Source organism: Macadamia integrifolia, chromosome 10, assembly GCF_013358625.1.
Source record: "Macadamia integrifolia cultivar HAES 741 chromosome 10, SCU_Mint_v3, whole genome shotgun sequence".
Lineage (NCBI taxonomy): Eukaryota > Viridiplantae > Streptophyta > Magnoliopsida > Proteales > Proteaceae > Macadamia > Macadamia integrifolia.
The window spans coordinates 30,473,731-30,493,931 of record NC_056566.1 but is presented as its reverse complement, the minus strand read 5'-3'; the positions used below and the strand labels follow the sequence as shown (position 1 = coordinate 30,493,931).

General features: G+C 39.4%; 4 protein-coding genes across 6 annotated transcripts in view; 1 reads left to right on the top strand and 3 right to left on the bottom strand.

Annotated features, from left to right (window-relative positions):
- Positions 1 to 2,386: 2,386 nt before the first annotated feature.
- On the bottom strand, positions 2,387 to 6,418 carry LOC122091213 (stachyose synthase-like). 2 transcript variants are annotated; one of them, XM_042661061.1, is made up of 5 exons: positions 6,162 to 6,417; positions 4,286 to 5,447; positions 3,936 to 4,113; positions 3,463 to 3,830; positions 2,387 to 3,129 (listed from the first exon to the last, which is right to left on the bottom strand). In XM_042661061.1, exons 1-5 carry the CDS (start codon positions 6,176 to 6,178, stop codon positions 2,554 to 2,556), a joined length of 2,301 nt encoding a protein of 766 aa, XP_042516995.1. In that variant the 5' UTR covers positions 6,179 to 6,417; the 3' UTR covers positions 2,387 to 2,553. The 2 variants fall into 2 exon arrangements, with proteins under 2 accessions (XP_042516995.1, XP_042516994.1); XM_042661060.1 differs by having other exon boundaries at positions 4,286 to 6,418.
- Positions 6,419 to 8,793: 2,375 nt separating this feature from the next.
- Positions 8,794 to 9,943, top strand: LOC122090583. Its single transcript, XM_042660224.1, has one exon. The coding sequence runs from the start codon at positions 9,046 to 9,048 to the stop codon at positions 9,676 to 9,678; it is 633 nt and encodes a 210-aa protein (XP_042516158.1). The 5' UTR covers positions 8,794 to 9,045; the 3' UTR covers positions 9,679 to 9,943.
- Positions 9,944 to 14,121: 4,178 nt separating this feature from the next.
- On the bottom strand, positions 14,122 to 14,631 carry LOC122092381. The gene has a single exon (XM_042662693.1). The coding sequence runs from the start codon at positions 14,629 to 14,631 to the stop codon at positions 14,122 to 14,124; it is 510 nt and encodes a 169-aa protein (XP_042518627.1).
- Positions 14,632 to 16,639: 2,008 nt separating this feature from the next.
- The window catches only part of LOC122091858, a 6,351-nt gene continuing 2,789 nt past the window's right edge, over positions 16,640 to 20,201 (bottom strand). The window contains exons 3-6 of one of the 2 annotated variants that reach the window (XM_042662044.1): positions 18,893 to 19,340; positions 18,729 to 18,734; positions 18,176 to 18,474; positions 16,640 to 17,210 (exon numbers count right to left, since the gene is read on the bottom strand). In XM_042662044.1, the coding sequence (XP_042517978.1) occupies positions 16,866 to 17,210; positions 18,176 to 18,474; positions 18,729 to 18,734; positions 18,893 to 19,340 (1,098 nt within the window). In that variant the 3' untranslated portion in view covers positions 16,640 to 16,865. The remainder of the gene's footprint in view (positions 17,211 to 18,175; positions 18,475 to 18,728; positions 18,735 to 18,892; positions 19,341 to 20,201) is intronic. The other variant, XM_042662046.1, reaches the window with a different exon arrangement.

The following is a 20,201-nucleotide window of genomic DNA, read 5'->3' as shown; positions in this document are numbered from 1 at the left end:
GTTTCAAGAAACTGTAGAAACATAAATTTTAGTTTCTAAAAACAGAAACGGAATTGAAGGTGTTTGATAAGTCATGTTTTTGGAAGTCGATAATAACCAGCGAAAAAATGGTCATGAGTCGTTTCCAGAAATGGGGTTGTTAAATAGGTAGAAATTTCAATTTCTGTTTCTAAAAACAAGTGAAACAAAACAGTTTTATCAAACATTTTTTGTTCCGTTTTTGCCGTTTCTAGATATAGAAACGCGTTTCTTGAAACGTTATCAAACAGATTCCAAGAAAAAATGAATAAAACTATGATTGTGATAAACCCTTCAAAGCCTAAGCCCAAGCCCAAACCCAAACCCACACGCAAGCCCAACATTGTATAGGAGCTTAGATTCCCAGGCTTCAAATTCCCAACACATTCATCAGGTTGGAGCTAACCCTCCAACCCACCCAATCTGGGAGAGAGATTCACACGCTGCCCCTTAGTAGAAGGGGAAAAGTTTCAATTGAGTGTTGATTCGTATATAGGGGGCTCATGTCATCAAATGATAAGAAAGCAGAGAGAGTCTATGAAAGGGCAAGTGACAATATAGTCACATGCCCGCGGCAGCTTATTTCCCTAAAAACTTTTAGGGCATATGATTATCATTTTGGTTCAAATAAGACTGACTATATATGAAAGAAATGTGAAATAAAAATTTTCATACTATAAACCACGAAAATAAACCGGAATCAGTCTCTGGTTTCTTTGGTTTATAAAACAAAGGAGGAGCAGTTTTGATATCCATTTTTTGTTGAGAGACTGAAGTTGGACAATTTTTACATCCTTCTTGGTTTCTCTATTACTCTCTGTTAGGATATCAAATCTCTACAGTTACATAGTGAAACTAAAAATTTCCTTGCTTTGCTGGGCTATCTTATTCTAGTTCTGTCCCATTTATTGGGATTTGGAGGGGTCACATGGTCACTGTCAAACAGTGAGGGATGTGAGTGTTTCTTGGCAAGAGATCATGCAGGAAAGCAAGGGTGGTGGGTGGTGGGTGGTGGGTGGTGGGGTATCATATATTCACCATAGTAGTCTGGGTGTGTGGTGATGGTGGCCGGGGGCAGCAAATTATGGATGTTGCAAGGAGACGGGACCAGAGTAGCTGATAGGAGGCCATGATGTTTTTTTGCTTTGTTTTGGTTAACATGTATTGTTCCCTTTTTTTGGTTCAGTCTTTGTTTCACTGACTTGAGGGGGATGTAGACATCAGCGGGTGTACAATGCTTTCGTTATAGCGAGGTATGGAGGGGTATTGTGTATGTAATCGTATCCCTTGCTTCATAGAAGAGGCTGTTTTCAAGTTTTGGACAGATGACCAACATATTGTAATTGTACAACTTAAATGTTGCATCATAAGCCCACCCAAAAAATTGAAAGAAAAGAAAGACAGAGGACCTTTATATTTCTAACGCATCTGAGACTGGTATGGGATTTTTGTTCCATTTGTCAAATTTGTGCTTTTGTTAGAACTTTGATCTTCAAGTGCCCATCTTCTTAGCCTCAAGTCCCAAGCACACGCCCCTCTTTGATGAAGCTTCTGAGTTTGCAGAAGACCCGCTGCCTTGGGAGGTGGAGGATGGTAGTGGGTGGCAGGTGGTGATTGGTTTCGTCCACCGTCCTCCACCACCCACCTCACCCACTAATCCCACAGCCGCCCCACCCCCACACAGAGTTAAGAAAAAGAAGAATCAAGATTGAGAAGCCGGAGTCGGTGGGTAAATCCTTTCTCTATAAGGACTAAGTAACCTTTCTGTTTTGGCCTTTTCTGCAGCAACTGTGTGAAATGGTTCGGTTTGACCTTCGGTTGGGAACTTTGGAGAGACAGTTGAAAGTTTAGTTAAAGAATTAATGGATATTGTTGAGAAAAAGAAAAGGTAATCTAAGTGGGTCCCACGTTCTGCTTGCAGATGGACGTTAATCCGATTTGTTTTTGGTAGGGCCCATTCCCCTTCAACTACTGGATAATCCTTTAAAATCTTTGTTTCTCTGCTAACTACTTTAACTGCCATGACCATTGACCATGATCAGATCAGGGGAAGGAATTAGAAGCTTCTCCTTTCCTTTTCATCAGCTGAACTTGAACTTATTAACCGTCCACACCAGGTGTTTGTTTGACGTTGCTCTTCCCCTTCTCATAAAATTCACTGGGTTCACCTTATCCTCTTCCCCCTTCTCCCTCTGGTGATATTGACTTTGAAACTGACTCTCTTATTAGTGATCTCTGGGTAGAATCTGAAAATCATGGCTTACATGTTAACTACCAAAGGATTGAGTCCATAAGAACATGACCCATTAGATCAATTTTGCTTAATGACTAAGGTAGCAGAATTTTACATGAAAATTAAGAAAGAAAATAGTGTGGAGATGGAAGAATGGATTATTGTTTATAAAACAATGGAATTTAGATTACATATACCTTAACATTAGCATTACTTAGATAATAATATCAAACTTCACCCAAATCCCCCTCCATCTTTCAACAAAGAAGAAAAAAAAAAAAAAAAAAATCAGACATTAAAACTCAATAGAGAATACAGACATCGGATATGCCTCCACATTCCTCTGTCCAAGGAAGGTCCAGGTTCAGCTTACCATCAGCAGACCATTCAAAACTAACTTCAATACCATTCAAGCAGCATTTCTGAGGGGAACCACTTGAGTAAACCAAGAACTTCCCTCCACCCTTAACCTTAATCTTCACACTAATCTCCACAGATGATTCACAGTACTCCAAGTCTTGTATGGTCCCTCCACTGTTAAACATGTTTGTTAATCCAATTGGAGCGAATTTAGTAATGGGGCCAAGATTCTTGATTGGAACAAAGCTGAAAATCTCAAATGATGATGGTTGGATGGTCAGTTGGATGGCATCTGATTTAGGGGTAATTAAGCTTAGTTCCTCAGCCTGGTTGAGGTAAACAGCATACTCTTCAGCTCCACCCATCTCGGTCGCTTCTTTCCTTTGGTCCCATTCAACATCGTTAACATGTGCCGACCCAGACATTGGCTTGTAACACTCTGAGTATCCCTTAATCCTTTGCTCCTTCGGGTCCCAACCGGCTCCTTGACAGTTGAATGCTCCAATCACGCCTCCAAACTGCAAATTAAAGTAGGTGCCTAATTAGGCATACTTTGAATAAATTAAGAAGCAAACAAGTAATATGATGTGATAAACCAAGTCAGAAAAACTCAAAACTCATGGGTTTGAATCAGGTAAATGTGACGCTTGATGAACTTAAACTATTGCACTCAGTAGTATATAAGTAAGTAGCAGAGAGTCTAGAAAAACTAGATTTTTTTTTTGGGTGGAATAGTAAAACTAGACTTTTCTTCTTGACAATTTAGTAATTCAAAAACAGATTTACAAGGGAATTCAATGGAAAATTTTCTCTAAATAAATGCAAACAAGGTTTAGACTATAAGTGGATACCTTGTTTAGATTCCAAATCTTGAGAATGGTCCTGCTATCAAACAGAGGATTCTTGAAGAGGCAGTCTCTTGTAGGGAGGGCAAAATGCTGGCACTTGGGGATGGTTCCATCAGGAAACACAAGTTTCTTTATCAGATCAAAATCATGGCTACCCACAGAGTCACTCACATAAACAGGTCCCCCACATATGGCCCCAGAACCAGCATGAAACTTGGCACATAGGTGGTCAGACTGAAACATATCCCAATCAGGTTGTATGATCTGACCCATCCACATGCTGTTGTAAGCACAGTGGATCATATGAACTCCTTGCAACCAGTAAACACCCATTGGATCTCCATTGGGATCTTGAAACCAGAAGTCATCACCTGTAACATAACCAACACAAATAGATCTCCAGTAGCTTAATTAATTTTTCAAACAATGATGGAACTTAACTGGTTTCATTTGATACTAAGTAACAAATTTCTCACCAACTCTTCCTAGTGCTATCTGCCAAGTACCAAGAAAGAAGAAATCATTGCACTGCTGCATGCTTGAAATCAAGCCTGTGCCATTGAAGTTCTTCACAAGGGATTCTGTTAGCCCTTTATAATAAGCCTTTGCAAGTTCCACCCGCCCTCCATATTCCTCACCTACATACTCCAGTGTCTGCATATGCCACAAGAACCACTCACTCTTAGGTTTAGGGCCTTTTTGGCTACATAAAGATATCAATTGTGTATACATTCAGGACTCAGGGTGTATACATCTCAGTATATGCATTTCAAATGAAAGGAGATTGATAAGAATAGGTCTTATGGAATGAGTTAAAGAGGCTTACATGAATAACATCGACCTTGAGTCCGGTAATTCCAACTTTGGAGAGATAAGAATGCATTGAATCATAAAAATCAACTGCTTGGTCAGGATGAACAAGCCCAATACCACCTTCAACGATCTTCACCACAGCAAGATCGTTCATTGTCCCATTGAGTCCAGGAGAGACCTTCACAGGGACTACCTTTGAATTGAGATGGGTTGCTCCAGGCCTTACACCTCCCCAAGCACCACAGAGAGCTTGCCACACATACACATCATCAAGCCCTTTAAAATTTGTTCTTAAGTCCCTAATGAAAGCCTTCATCCCATATTCTCCTACTTTACAGGAACAGCTCCCACAGTCTCCACCTGAAACATTACCACTCTCTTGTTCACCAAACATCCCATCTAACTCCTGCTTCAATGCTTTGATCTTTGATTCGAACCCCGACAAGTCAATGACCCCAGACTGAATCGCCTTATCTCGGGCCTTCTCTGCATGCTCAATCGCAATTGCCTTGGAAATCAGCATCTTTGGTTTTTTGGGATCAAATGATGGGGCGTCAGGGGCCAGCATGGTACCACCCTTATACCTCCTGAATTTTTCACACTCATCAAACCTGTAAAGCCTGGCAGTCATCTGGGTACCCCCCAGCACAAGATTCTTAGCATCCTCATCTGGGTTCTCCCCATCCAAGTTGATACTCTGCCAGCCGTCATCGATTATGAGAAATCTTGGCGAGACGCCTCCATCCACAAAGTCCTTCAGCCCATGACACACGCCGACGGGATCTACAGTCAAATAGAAGGCATCCCAAGTGCACCAACCAAACTTGTCTACTAAAGTTGGGACTGACTTCTCTTCCAACAACCGAAAAGTATTGAGATGGACCCTAAGAGCACTATAGGCCTCTTTCATTAAATCATATGGGTTGTCAGATATGTGAACATAAGCAATTGCATTGAAAGATGAAGCTTTCACTTGAGTAGAACCACTCTCAGCACAGATCATGAGATGCCCATCGACACCTGGATGAAGAGCAGACCTGAACTTGTCTTCAATTAAGGGCAAGATCAGGACATAGGACCTTAGTTCAGGGACATCCAAGAGCACCCACTGGGTCTCCATTTGTATATGTGATCCACTATTCCCAAACCACATGGTAGACCACCAGGTCTTGAATCTGAAAATGCTCAAGAAATTCCTATCAGTGAACCTACCCAAGGAGTTCATCAACCTATCAGATGGTTCCTCTTTGCTGAAACCAAGGAATCCACCCTTGTATGATATGGACTGAACATTCTGGAACAGGGTATGTGGTGCGTCAGAAGACTGACACAGAGAAGAGAAACTACTAAAGGAGACATTACTGGGAACTTCAGAGAGCACCGAAACTCCTTTAACACTGAGCTTCCCACCCAATAACTCGAAACATTTCATATTATCAGTTTGGATGTGACCCAGAACTGAATTGAAAGTTTCATTTGGAGGCTCCATGAACAGGGAAAGACAGAGGAAGGGAGACTAGATGAGTAATCACAAGCTTGAATTCTAAGAGACTTGAGGTATAGAACCTGATGAGTGAAAAGAAATAAGAGCTAGATTATCAAATTGAATTAGCAATATAAGCTACTGCAAAGGCAGAAAATTACAGAGAACTGAAACAATAGGATTGAAAACAAAGCAGATTAATGATCAGCAGACTGGTTTTGAGAGAAACAAGAAGATGATAAATAACAAAGGAAATGGGTTGATAGTATCAAGAAGCAATGGCAAACAGGTATTTATAGAGAATGGAGAAAGAGACTGTAAGTAGAATTTTGCCGACAGGAATCAAGTAATCTGTCGAGAAGAAACCAAAAAACTTAAATTAAATTATAGCGAATTTTTGGCATACCTTATCGGTGTATTCATGGTGCTTGCTCAAAGAACATTCTCTCATCTGTTTGGTTCATAAAAGAATCACTGCCACGATGCACTAGTACTATTTTCTTCTTGCATAGAGTTCTTTATTATTTTCTCTTGCCTACTTTAATCATATGGGCTCCATATAGATGATACCATTCTTCACACCGCCATTCATGTGATTGACAATTCCTCACCTCAAACTGGTTTTTTATTATTTTGGTGCAACTCTCATATCTATTAATGGTAACTGACTTTCATTATTCCACTGTTTTTGTGATCACTTCAGGCTGGTCAAGGGGGAATGGTTGGTGAGACTACTTGTAGAAGCCTAGTGATGGGATCAATCATCAATTAATACTATTGACTCCCCTAATCCTTTTTTGAACTTCTTCGTAGCTGTTCTAGTTGATATCAGTGCTTCTTTTCTTCTAAAATGATCAAAAGCATATCCAATTATGGGTCCGTTTGATTTTGTTTATCCTGTTTCTATGTCTAGAAATAGTAGAAACGGTTTTTGCCGTTTTTGTGCTAAGAAAAGATTTTTATAATTGCAAACAGGTGTTTGACTTTTCTGTTTTCCGAAACGTTTTCAACAATATACTCGAGTTCAAGACATAAGTAAAGGCACAACGTTGTAGGAATGCAACTCACGAGTGAAGACATGACGTTGGAGTTGTAGGTATACTTCATGGAGATGAGCTTCAGAAGGATGAAGGCAATTCAAAACTGTGAGCTTCGCACAACCAGGTTGGAATCGCCGCATCTGGATAGCGAGAAGTTTCAACAATGGATTGGGGTTTGGGTAGGCCGAGTGAAGTATTGAGTTTTTTCACAATTTTTGTCGCTCCCACTTGTTTCTAGAAACAGAAAAACAAGTCTAACTTGTTTCTCCATTTCTGTTTCCAGACACAGAAATAGGCATAAATTTCTATTTCTGTTTCCAAAAACAAATGAAACGAAATAAAAAAATCAAATGGTTTTTGGGGTGTTTTTCCGTTTTTGAGCACAGAAAAACAAAAAAACCATTTCTAGAAACAAAATCAAACGGGCCCTACACGTTAGGTATAATATTCTTTATTTGTAAAATATATATTTTCTGATGGGCCCATATAGGTGTGATCTTAAATTCATTTTGGCGGAGGTTAGCAAAACCCTTAATACTTGTTTTTCTTATTATAGAGGGGAAATATCTTATGGTAATACTAATCCAAAGTGGTTATTAATCCTTATATTAAACCAGACTCTTTAATTTTTTTAATAAAAAATTAAACTAGACTTTATTGCTTTGGATCTTTGACTAGAATTTGGATCGAGTTATCTAGAGGAAGCCCAATTGCCAGAGTTCTGGCTTCATATCAGGACGGAAGGGCCCACCCAATAGGTTGTGCGTGAGCTACCCACCAAATACCTTCCAGTTCCATCAAGCAGAGGAGTTCCATGGGTGATGGGTGCACTTTAACAGCAAGCCCATGGACGAATATCAAGTTGTTCGATTTTTATAGACCCTCTCGTGCATGGTAAGCAGGCCCATAGGCCCTGGCACTGGCCCACCAAAATAGGAAAATGGAGACATGCACGCTGCGTTTGGCTACAAGGGAAATGGGAAAGGAAGGGAAGTGAAGCGATTTTTTTTTCTCTTTTGAGTCGTTTGGTTGCAATAGAAGTGAAGTGAAATTAATTTACCATAGTTGTTTGGTTGGATGTAAAATTGATGTAAAATAGATGTAAAATTTTTAAAAACTAATAATCCAACCAAACTCCTCAAAAGATATTGGGGTGGGGAGTGGGGAGTGGGGAGTGGGGAGTGGGGAGTGGGGGGGAGAGGGGGGAAAAGTACTTTTCAATCTAGAACCCACCCAGCTCCTCAAAATTTATATTGGTTATGTGAATTAGGTCATCCAAGGTCTGTACCAAATCAAACCAAATGTCATTAGATACTATGTTCTATCACTAACCAAAATAGACAATTTCATTCTATATATCAAATGAATGCAGCATAAATAAATATTTAAAATAATATAAAATATGATCACAAATAAAACAGTAATAGATCACAAGTGATAACGAGTGAAAAGGCCCATTCTAAAAGTCTTTTGGTCAAAATAAACCCAACAGACCAATAATGCTCCATCTAGCTCAAACCCAAAGTCTTTTGGTCAAACCAACCTAATTGAGTCACGTGAGAGAGAGAGAGAGAGAGAGAGATCATTGAGAGTCATGAGCGGGGTGAGAGTCATGAGAGTGGGAGAGATCGTGAGAGTAGGGTTTTTTTTTTTTTTTCTATTTTGGTGGGGAAATAAAAAGGAAAATTTTAATGGTTAAGTGAAATTTTTTTCACATGTAAAATATATTTCCTTTGCAATCAAACATCAAAATTTATTTTTTCTGAGAAAAAAATTTCACTTTACATAAAAAATTTGCATTTCCCTTGCAACCAAACAAAGTCGCAAGGAGGCTGGGTTTTTTCTCTTACAGAGGTACCCGTACACTTCACAAGTGGGGCAGTGGGCCTTATGACAGACAGCCCAGGTAAAAACAATAGTAGGCCCAGTCAATTCTTTAAGCTTTTAAATTTTGGTGGGAGAAGGAGGAGAAGTAAGAGATGGGAAGACGATGGAAGCCTGCGACTCGCCGACTCCCTCTGTACGGAAATTTATAGTTTAAATGTAATACTTTAATCACCAAACCCTTGCTTTTTAAGTTCCAAATCCGAAAAATTCTCTCAATCCGTTCCTTCGAAGTTCGAACCACAGATTCACAGAGGAGGGGAAGTGGGGATTAATGAATTAAAGAAAGATTTTCTGCATTTTTCTTCCTTTTACTTCGTTGTTCTGTTCTTCCCCAGCTTCTTAAACCTAGATTTTGATTCAAATATGAGCCAAGACAACATCACCATCTTCGAACACGACAATGGTGTTACCCATTTCCATCATCGAACCTTCACTGTTAACATATTTGGCAACAAGGTCTACACCACCGTAACTCGCCGAGCCTCTGTTGTGAGAAAGTGGATCTACAAAATCCGATACGATCATCGCTTCAGAAGGGATCGGCTTGTGGTAGGTCTCGGTGTTCAATGGCGTCCACCAATGTCTAATAAAGTTGCAACTCCGCAGTTATGCGTTGGTCGCCAGTGTCTCATCTTCCAAATCATACACTCAAATTCCATCCCTCTAGTATTGATGAGGTTCCTCGCAAATGATTTTATCACTTTTGTTGGGGTCAGGAATCAGATTGATTCTTATCTTCTGAGGAGGGATTACAACCTGGCTGTGGATCGTGTCTTGGAACTTGGGTCGGTGGCCGACTTCCTCAGGGGTGCTTCGATGGAGACGATGGCGAGCGAAATCCTTGATTTTCATGGAATTAAGAAACCTAGGTGGATTGGAAGGAGCGATTGGGATAATTGGTGGCTTTCAAAGGATCAGGTCCAGTATGCTTGTGTTGATGCTCATCTTTCCCTTGAGATTGGAAAGAAACTGAATGTATGGTCCATACTATTCTAAGCTAGAGATAATTCTTTTTTGGGGCTTCTCTGATTTTGGATGCTCACTTTTTGATCTCTTTTTTGGTGTGGGGATGAATCAAATCTCAACTCTTCCAAAAGCGAGTCTAATTCTTTTGATCCTTCTGTTACAGGTTTAGGAATGATGAAACCCAGTATAGGTTTAGAATCTTGAGATATGGGTATAGAATGGATTGAAATGTGTAATTTGAATCATGCACAGAGAATGGTTTATATTAGCTTTGGAGATTTTCTGAGTTTCTTAACTTCAGTTTCTATTGCAGAAAAATTTGTTGTGAATCTATTAGTTTTGTGACCGGATTTGATGGTTGAAGATGGATGAATAACCCATCTCCATTGTCATATTTAAGAACTTAAGGATCTAAACTCGTTGCAACAAAACCTCATCCTGATATTGTTCATTGGACTGACATTAATTTGTTTGCTGATCTGTGTTCACTGGTTCTGCAATGGTGCTTCTTCTGTCTCTAGCTCCTTGCCCTTCTTCCTCTTCTTTCTCGTAGTTCATATGGCTACTGTTTAAGACTGCCGTATTCTGACCGCGTACCACTGAATGCGGCGGTCAGTGCGGCAGCGCCGCTTAAAAAACATCAGAGCCATCATCTCTCAATCCTTCCCCCACTTTTCTTTTCATGTGTACTTCGTCTCCTCACGTGAATATTATTAGTAAAATTTGGGGTTTGGGTGTCTTCAAATAGATCTTGACCAGGGTTTTAAAACTTGGAATCGGTTAAAAATCGGTCAAAATCAGAAATTTAATCGGAGTGAATTGGTTGGATCGATCTATAATCTATATCAATTTTGAGGCATATCCGCTGATTCCCAATCCGATTCACTAATTTTTACAATCCAGATCCTTAACAGTCGTATTGTATATGTGGTTGGATTGTAAGACTGACGAGGAGGAAAAAAAATAGTGAGGTTCAAGGGTCTAAGATAATGAAATGAGGATCTGAATTGGCTAGGGATTTCAATCCGAGGTTAGGAATAGTCAGAAATTGATCAGAATCAGTCAAAATATCCTTAAGCCTAGAAATATAATTCGGATCAATCAATCAGTCTTGATCAACCAAGACTCTAAATGATGGTTTTATTCTTTCTAAAAGGCTTTTACAAATTATTTATGAAGGTAGGCATTCTTCAAGCTGTAGAGATAGGATTGAGCTTTGGAGATAGGATCGAGTTTTTCTTCATCGTAGGTGATGACAAAATTTCATCTTAAGCCCAATTTATTCTATTGTTAATTTTTCCATGCAAATTATATTTTATAATAAAAATTTTCTCTATTAAATGATATTTTACTTAAAATTGTACTTCATATATAAACTTATGGGAGAAGGTTGGGTATACCGCCGATATCAAGTATGCTAGCATCCATTATGTCTATCTCTCTCTTTCCTTTTTCTAAAATAACCTTCAAATCCTTCCTGAATGATATTCCATCATGTGTTCCTATTGGTGCTATCCGCTAGCATACTTGATATCGGCGGCATACCTATCCCTCTCCCTAAACTTATATATGAAGTACAATTTTCAAGTAAAATATCATTTAATAGAGGAAATTTCAAAGTAAATATCATTTGCGTGAAAATTTTTACAATTAAACAAATAGTGCCTAAGATGAAAACAATTCATCACCTATGGTGAAGAAAAACTCAATACTATCTCCAAAATTTGGTTCTGGATTTAATTGCTAAACTTGCAACAACCAATGAAGACCCAAGAGTGAGTGACAAGGCCTCCTCCAATGAAGCCATGAGTCCTCCAAATCTTCTTCTTTTTTTTTTATTTTTTGAGTAGAACTCCAAATCACTAATATAACACAAAAATATCAAATAAAACTGTATGCTCCATCCAAGGCCAATTCTCAAAAGATCCTCGATTCAAATTTTTTTAGCCTACCTTAATAATCATTGGTGGCAAGAAGAGAGTGAAGGGTTTTTAACACTTCGAGCAAAATATGTTGTGATCAAAATACGAAGTGAAAATAATAACTTTCTGGTCACAAAAACAATTGAGACAAAACAAGCTTTCTGTATTAGAAACTGAAGTATACTCGGAACAGGTAACACTTACTATTCTATGTGCATGATTCAAATTACACATTTCAACCCATTCTATAACCTTTATCTCAGATTCTAATCCTCTGCTGGGATTCCTCATTCCTAAACCTTCAACAGTCATTCAAGCTGTAAGAACAAAGAAATAGACTCACCTCTTGGAAGAGTTAAGATTTGATTCAGAATCCTCTTATACTCATCCCAACACCCAAAAAAGTTTAAAAAGTGAGCATCCAAAATCGTAGAACCCCCAAAAAAGCAATATCTAGCTTACAATAATAGGGACCATGCTTCTTGGTTACAGACATATCATTATGTAAGAGGAGAATTTACAACTCGCGGAATCAAAAGAAAGAAGGGTAGCCAAAAGTGATGGGTGGTGGGGGGGGCGGCGGTGGGGGAAGAAACCCAAAGAGAAGACTGCCTAGTATTACAGTGTTAGTAGCCAACCCTGTTGGTATATAATGTCTTGTATTCCGTCGCAGTTTAATCTAGGGAGTACTGGTGCAACACCTAGACAGGCAGGATGGCGGTCCCGCTAGCCGATTAGTGGGCCGTGGGGGTTGCAAGGGGGGCAGCCTGCCCCCCTTGCATAGCAGGGGGTGTAGGGGGGCGCAGCCCGCCACTCGAATTTTTTATTTGAGGGCAATTGTGTACTTTCCGGATTAGGGTTTTTTCGCTATATATTTGTAATGAGGGTTTCTTTCTCTGTAATGCAAGCAATACTGAGAGGTGTGAGGACGAGCGTTGTAACCCTATTCTCCATTGATAGTGAAGCAGGATCTCATCTCATCGGGGACGTAGACAACTTTGCCGAACCTCGTAAAATCCGTGTGCATTGTTTGTTTTGTTTTTCCATTATCTTCTGCATCGTTTTAGGGTTGCGTTTCTACAAACCCATCAGCAACCGATGCCAAAAGGAGATGCCATGAAAATGAGTCATGAGATCAAAGCAGTCTTCCATAATATGTAGGATGCACCAAGGAACAGTAACTGAATTCTGGGCCAGGATATCCATGATAAGAAGGTTATTTCCCTCAATCACCACATCAAGAAAACCTTGTGAACAAGCAACAAAAAGGGCTAACCGGTCCGCCCAAGCTTCTGCTACGATGGAGAAAGAGCAACCAATATAAACAGAGAAACCCAGTAAGAAAACTCCATCAGCATTTCAAAACACTCCTCCAGCACCAGCAAGACCTTAATTCTAACAGAGTGACCAAGAGATGGATCCCATCTAACACAAATTGCTTTGTCTAAAACTGATTGCACAATAGAAGTATTGCTTCGATGAACAATGTCATTATATGTCTACCAAATCTGTCAAATGATAGACGCTAGTAAAGAACCCAACCAATGAGATGAGATTGAATCTGAAAGACCTTTGAGGTGAGAATCACAGAAATAAAGGATTGGATGGAAGGGAGGTTGACAATAACATCACCCAGCCCAGCAACCCCCACAAGGAGGAGGTCCACGGACAAGTAAGGAAAATGTGGGTAGCATCCCCTTCAGGTTGAGAACAAAAAGGAAAGACATTAGGGACCTGTACAGTGTACCCAACTATTAATAAGAGAAGGCAATGGAGTCCTATCATGCATAAGCTTCCATAGAGTAAATTTTGACTTAGGGGCTGAATTAACATGCCAGAGTTTCAACCATTGATGGATTTTTCTAGGTGAAAGAACTGGATTAATACCAAAATCCAAGGATTTGTAATAAAGGAAACAAGTTGGCGAAGGGAATTCCACTGAGAATACCTGATATGCCCAGAATGAAGCAGATGAACTGATGAACCATGTTAAGGGAAAAAGGGGGCAAGTCCCCCAGAAGCAGTGATTAACAAATGTAAACACCAGTTCGTAATCCAAAGAAACCCCACCATCAAGCATTCCTTCCGCATGAGAATGAGCCCTCCACTACTTTAATTGCTGTGAAGAAGAAATAGTGCTCAAAACCCTTCTGCCAAGATATACAAAAAGGATTACACGAGGAGAGCTTCGCTTCAGAGAGACAAAATATCTGGCCGGTGCATTCGAACCAACGAACACCTCTCCCTTTTAACTGCCGGCCGCCAAAACCCCAGCAGTTTAGGGCGAGGATCGTCACCACCATGGCAGTGGCTGCATCCGGCCAGCCACCACGGCCTCATCATCAGAATCATATAACTTATGTTTCTTGATGCCCAAGAATTCCACATCATCGTCTCCCCGAATAGAGAGTTTTCTCTTGTGGGTGGAATTGGGTAATGCGGACCATGCATTCAGTTTCTTTCCAATCTCAAAAGAAAGATAAGCATCAACACAAGCATACTGGACCTGATCCTCTGAAAGACACCAATCATCCCAGTCGCTCCTACCAATTCACCTAGGCTTCTTGATTCCGTGAAAACCAAGGTTTTTGCTCGCCATCTTCTCCATGGAAGCACCGCTGAGGTCGTCTGTAACCGACCCAAGTTCCAAGATACGATCCACAGACAGTTTGTGATCCCTTTCCAGCAGATCAGAATCATCATAATTCCTGACCCCAACAAAAGTGGTAGAATCATCGGAGAGGAACCTCTTCAGTATTCGAGGGATGGATTTTGCGTGATAGATTTGGAAGATAAGACACTGGCGACCAACGCATAACTGCAGAGTTGCAACTTGATTAGACATTGGTGGACGCCATTGAACACCGAGACCTACCACAAGCCGATCCCTTCTGAAACGATGATAGTAACGGATTTTGTAGATCCATTTCCTCACAACCCAGCCATTGCGAGTGACGGTTGTGAAGACCCTGATGCCAAATACGTTAACAATGAAGGTTTGATGATCGCGATGGGTATCACTTTCGTTGCGTTCGAAGATGGTGATGTTGTCTTCGTTCATATTTGAATCAAATCTAGGGTTCAAGAAAGAAGGAGAAGAACAGAACGAAGGAAGTGAAAGGGAAAAATTGCTCAAAAAATTTCCCCGTCCAATCCCTTTGACATGGTTAAGGGAGCGGGCGAGTCGCAGGCTTCCGGCGTCTTCCCTTCTCTTCTCCCACCAAAATTTAAAAGCATAAAGGGTTGATTGGGCCAATTTTGTGGGCTGACTGCCACAAGGCCCACTGGCCCACTTTTGAAGTGTACCTGTGTAAGAATAGCTAGAAATATTAAATTGGGCCTCCAGTTTTTTTTCTTTTCGGAAGAATAGATTAATTCAATGATTAAGGAAAGTTGCTAGTTAAGAAACTTTTAAGACTAGGTAAATAGGCATTAGTTTAGGATCTTAGTATCCTATTATTCATCTTTTTTTTTTTTTTGGATACCCAGGGCGTCTGGATCTTTAACCCCACTAGTACCTGGGGTCACTGTGATACCGCTTACATAGGACCGAGTCAGTCCAAGACAGAAACTCTCGTGCAATAGCCCCAAGAAGTTAGGTATAGCGGCAAAGGTTTGATCACAAGACCTCGCTTCCTGAGGCAAAGTACTTTATACTATTATTCATCAAAGTAACATTTATATTAAAAAATTAAGATATAATTAGGCATCTTTGTATTACCAAGAAAGGAATTTTATTCTCTTTACCATTTGCATGGAAGCATATAATACATTGATGTTTGAAATCTATATTGTTAAGCTTAGGGAAATGGTTTCTTGGGGTGGGGTGGGGTGCGGTAACCCTAAAGGGTAGCCAATTTGGCAAGAACCTTTGCCTCAGGAAGTGTGTGGTTTTGAGCTTGACTCTTACTTTCTTGGAACCACTCACATGGGAGTGTTTGCTTTTCACTGCTTTCGGTAAAAGTTAAATGGTTCTCACTCAACCCTGATATGGCTTAGTCCATACAGTTGTGGGATTGGTATGGATCTGTGGTACTAGTAAAGCCTAGATACCTATCATTAGCTTAAAAAAAGGGGGTGAGGTTGAGGTTGGTGTTGGGGTTGGAGGTCTAACTCCTACGCCATGACATATAAGGGTGCAAAATGACTTGCCTGTTCCCCATGAAATAGTAAATGATGCCTCTAAAGGTGCTTCCTCATGCACTCATATTGGAAGTCACACTCCCTCACAAGAAACACTCTCTAAGCTTAAGTTAAACTAGGAGGTTCCTACAAATTGGATATGTATGTCCATCAAACCCGATTTATTAATAAAACAATTATTTTTATTGGTTATGCAAGATATTTATTTATTGAGCTTGTAAATTATTTCATGGATGCTCACCCAAAATTGTTCTCGGTAAGAGAATGTAAGTTATTTATGCAAGACATTTATCTATCTATAAAACTTAGACCCCACTTGATCTGCCATGTGGTAGCCCGTTAGCATGTAGTGGGATGGTTGATATTGATAATTAAACCAATATCTTGGTAAGCTTGATTCACACAATAAGTTCTAGTCGTATCAAAGTTTGCCATGTGGCAAAATATAACTTTGATATTAATATATATATATATATTTTTTTTTCTTTTCTTAACAAGATAGCTTTGGATGTTCTATACAAACATGGCCGCTGGAGAAACTATTTTTTTCCACCAGGATTGCAAACCCTGTTGGTTTCAATCACTTCCATTTTGAATTTAAATCTCTCATTCAATCCCAATACCTTCCAATACTAGAATCACCTGCGTTTGCCACCACACAGAGCTGGATTTGCTACACATTTTAAACCAAATACGTTTCTCATTTCTGCCCCAAAAAACCTTGATCCAGGGGAGCAGATGTGGTTCCAGGAAAGTTCAGTGCAAAAGAGGAAAACCCTGTATCAACAAGAAGAGAACCTGGAGGCCCTGGACACATATTGGAATCTTATGTCATGAGATGCTAATTAGTACTTTAACCATGGTTTTTGTGTGATATAGCAGTACTCACCCAAAGCCTCACAATTTCCAGAAACTGAAACAAACCAGAGAGATAAAACCTGAAGGTAATTAGAATTTTCAAGTAAACATGCATATCTGGTTCTGATCACCCAAAATAATAATAAAAGGGGGGAAAACAGTGTGACCAGTATGTATCTAATGGGCCATTGATTGTACCTAGAGTACAAAATTCAGAACTTGTAGCCAACCAACCTTTGAGCCCTGATTTTTCAGAATGAAAATTTAAGCTGAACGAAGAACTGCCATTCTGATTTAGTATCGGTTGTATGTCTTCCCAAAATCCTCATGTCTTTGCCGCTGTAACTCACCATAGGCATCATTAGTCCTCGAAGTAGGATAATTTTCAGCTGGATATGGGTACCCACCCCTTGAATCCATAGGTAAATTAGCCCCTGCAAAAGGAGGATTGCCTGATGAGCGGTCATAGTCAGAGTAATTGGGACGGTTGTAACCACCAAAACCCGAAGCAGACATATGCTGGCGTGCTCTTTGCTGCCTTTGGATATCAACTTGAAGAAACTCTTCCCACTGCTTTGTATGCATGCCCCTTATGATAGCCAATTTCTTCATGTAGTTCTCTCGCATTTCCCTGATTGCCTGGAAAAAAAAAGATCAGGAAAAAAAAAATTGGCAAGGTGATTCTTCCGGGAGGAAAAAGAGAAATTTTGAATATCTACTCTTTCCCTACATCTAAAAAATAAGGGATAAAATATATCAAGTACAATAATAATGTAACACAACAAAGAAAATACGTAAAGAATTACAACATGAATTAACAAATATAAGGAGTCCTAATTTTAATATAGGTGCCATTTTCAATTAAAGAGAAGATTAATATAATATATATATATATATAATTTTTTTTTTAAATGCTAAAAAATGATAGGTAATTGGAAACACTCCGGTTAATTTTATATTTTTCAAGTTTCAGAATTACACATATTTTTAGTCTGTTAACAAATTAAATTGTTACCATTCACTCGTTCTGCAGTTTCTTTAACTAGTTTATGTGACATAAAATAACAAATTCTACACAAATATAATTTGTCCATCCTTAAACTGCATGTATACAATTTTTCTTTACATGAATACATATATGCAGGTGTACGTGACTGTCTGCACCATGTGTTTCAATAACCTATTCTCCATGTTGTGCCAGAGAAAGGCAAGATAAAACACAACATTCAGTGCCATGTAAAAACCGCTGTTGAAAACATATTCTTTCTTTCAGTTCTGAAAACAACTGCCTCGTCCAATGTGCCACATGCCATTCGCATGGGGTGTTGGTGCATAGACACCCTCATCAGCAGCCCTCGACGGCTGTTGGTGTAGATAACTTGCCCCGTCAAGCAGACAATAACATCTTATGCTACAAATTAAAAATTAAGGTCTAGTACTACAATGATCACAAGCAAAGGAAATATATCATATAACACCAATAAACTGGATTCATACATCAAGGTAAAAAAAAAAAAAAGTGGGGTATACAATAAATAAATGCCTTTTCCAATAAGCAAATTCATAATTGAACCAGAAATAAGATACCATAAAGAAATATGTACCTCGCGATGCTTGTAATTCTCTTCATCTTCTTCCTTGTCACGAATTCTTCCAAGTTCCATTGCCTCCCTCTTATATTCCAATTCTAATTCTTCCAATGTCTGAGGATTGGCAGAGTATTCAAACTTATGTTCAGGATGCATGTCAGGCGCACGCCTCTCAGAATCCCATCCATCATTTCTGCGGACCCCCATGCTCTGGGTATGACCATCATATGAGTTAAATGCATCACTGGCAAATGTCGAGCGTCCTGGAGATTTTGAATGACTTGAACGGCTTCTAGCTCTATCATTACCATAAGCTTCAAGAAACAAAGAGTATGTTAAGCAATATCCCACTTTATTTCCAGATGTAAAACTGTATAACACAGATGGTAGCTTTAACTAGATATTCTATCTTACATACAAACTGTGAACCCACCCAATGCAAACTAGTCCGAACAGCTTTTCAGTAAATAATTTCATTTTGGAGACAATCCGACCAATTCACAACCCTGAACCACCCCAAAACTACTTTCACAATCGAACACATAATGCCTGAAACTTACGAACTTACCTCTTGCTGCAAAACAAAATGATAGCCAACAAGCAACGTTATTAACAGCCAAAAGGGATAAAAACAATTACATAAGCAACATTTGTAATTTCCTAACAGGCTCCAAGCATGGGTTTTTACCAGCTTTACACGGACGTCGTAAACATATTTTAGGCTGTCCCTACCTTGTGGTGAGCCCCTTGACAAATCTTTCAGATCTCCACGAATACGGTCCTCCATAACCTTTTCCTGTCTACCATACTTGTGTTGTAACTGCATTGTATTACGGTGACTAGGAAAAGGCTTCTGTGAGTCTGAACGCCCCATCCGTGTGCCAATAAGGTTTGCCTCAGGCGACCTGGATCTGTTTCTCTGAGAACTAGAAGAACCCTTTCCCTTACCCTCTTCATTTTTCACTTTGTGCACAGCATCCACACCTTTTGCCAAGCATAGCCTATCTTTACCACTAACAATGATAAACTTCTCCTCCATTTTAATTTTGCATCCAATATCCTTTTCAATCTTCTTGATCACACTCTCTGTGAAAAGTGCTTTTACATGTTTTTCTCTAGCAGGCACCCTCTCAAAGAAATCTTGAGACTTGCTATTGGCTCCAAGAGTGGTAGGGCAACCCTAAACATTGACCCATATCACAGAAGGGGGTAAAATAACATGTCTTTTGAATGGTTCAAACTAAGAAAATAGAGGGAAAAAAAAAACAACCAACAAGAAATAAAAGACAGTACTTTCTAAAATAAGTCTGCTATTGTATTACTTGAAACTATTTGAGACTTCAACAAAGAACCAAAATTCCAAGAATTATATTTCTCTAGGTGTTCAAAAGAGCAGTTCATCCAATACAATGAAGAGCAGGCTCTTCCAGGCAAGTATGGGAGGAGGAAAATCAGGACCACCAAAAATCCAACTGTAGTGACAAGTTCTCTTCTTTTTTGGGGTTGGAGATGGGATTGGAGGAAACTTCAAAAGAAATTGTAAATCAAAACACAAGACCTTATATAAATATTTGGAGAGAAGGTTAAGACCTTGGAGATTTATCATGGTCTTCAATAGGATTTGTGTGAAACTGAATCCAGTTTCTCTTTTATATGCAAAGTCACACACACACACACACACTCTCCACAGAGGCAGACAGAGTGGGAGATTTAGAGAGATTTAAATCTCTCCACAGAGCGAAGCAGAAAGCCAACACTCCCGGTGCTATAATGCTGGAAATGAGGAACCAGAAAGAGATATCTGATAAGATAGTATTAGAAAGGACAATACCCAATTTTAGAAAAGGCAAACAATTATACAGGCTCGTTTCCAAAACGCAATTAGGGAAAAAAAAAAAAAAAAAACCTCTGGCTTAATAAAATATTAAAACCTTATGCACCCAAAAAATATATATTAAAACCTCCATCGACTAATTAAGACCAAACTAAAAAATAAGCTACTCAATAGAAAACAATGGTGAAAACTGGGGGGGGGGGGGGG

What these genes read in the sequence shown, in the direction of transcription:
- LOC122091213 (XM_042661060.1), bottom strand. Translation starts at nt 5,761, where the DNA reads ATGGAGCCTCCAAATGAAACTTTCAATTCAGTTCTGGGTCACATCCAA. An exon ending in TCAAGGTCGATGTTATTCAT is followed by an intron (nt 4,114 to 4,285) that starts GTAAGCCTCTTT and finishes TGGCATATGCAG; the next exon opens with ACACTGGAGTATGTAGGTGA. An exon ending in AGATTTGGAATCTAAACAAG is followed by an intron (nt 3,130 to 3,462) that starts GTATCCACTTAT and finishes TTTAATTTGCAG; the next exon opens with TTTGGAGGCGTGATTGGAGC.
- LOC122090583 (XM_042660224.1), top strand. Translation starts at nt 9,046, where the DNA reads ATGAGCCAAGACAACATCACCATCTTCGAACACGACAATGGTGTTACC.
- LOC122092381 (XM_042662693.1), bottom strand. Translation starts at nt 14,631, where the DNA reads ATGAACGAAGACAACATCACCATCTTCGAACGCAACGAAAGTGATACC.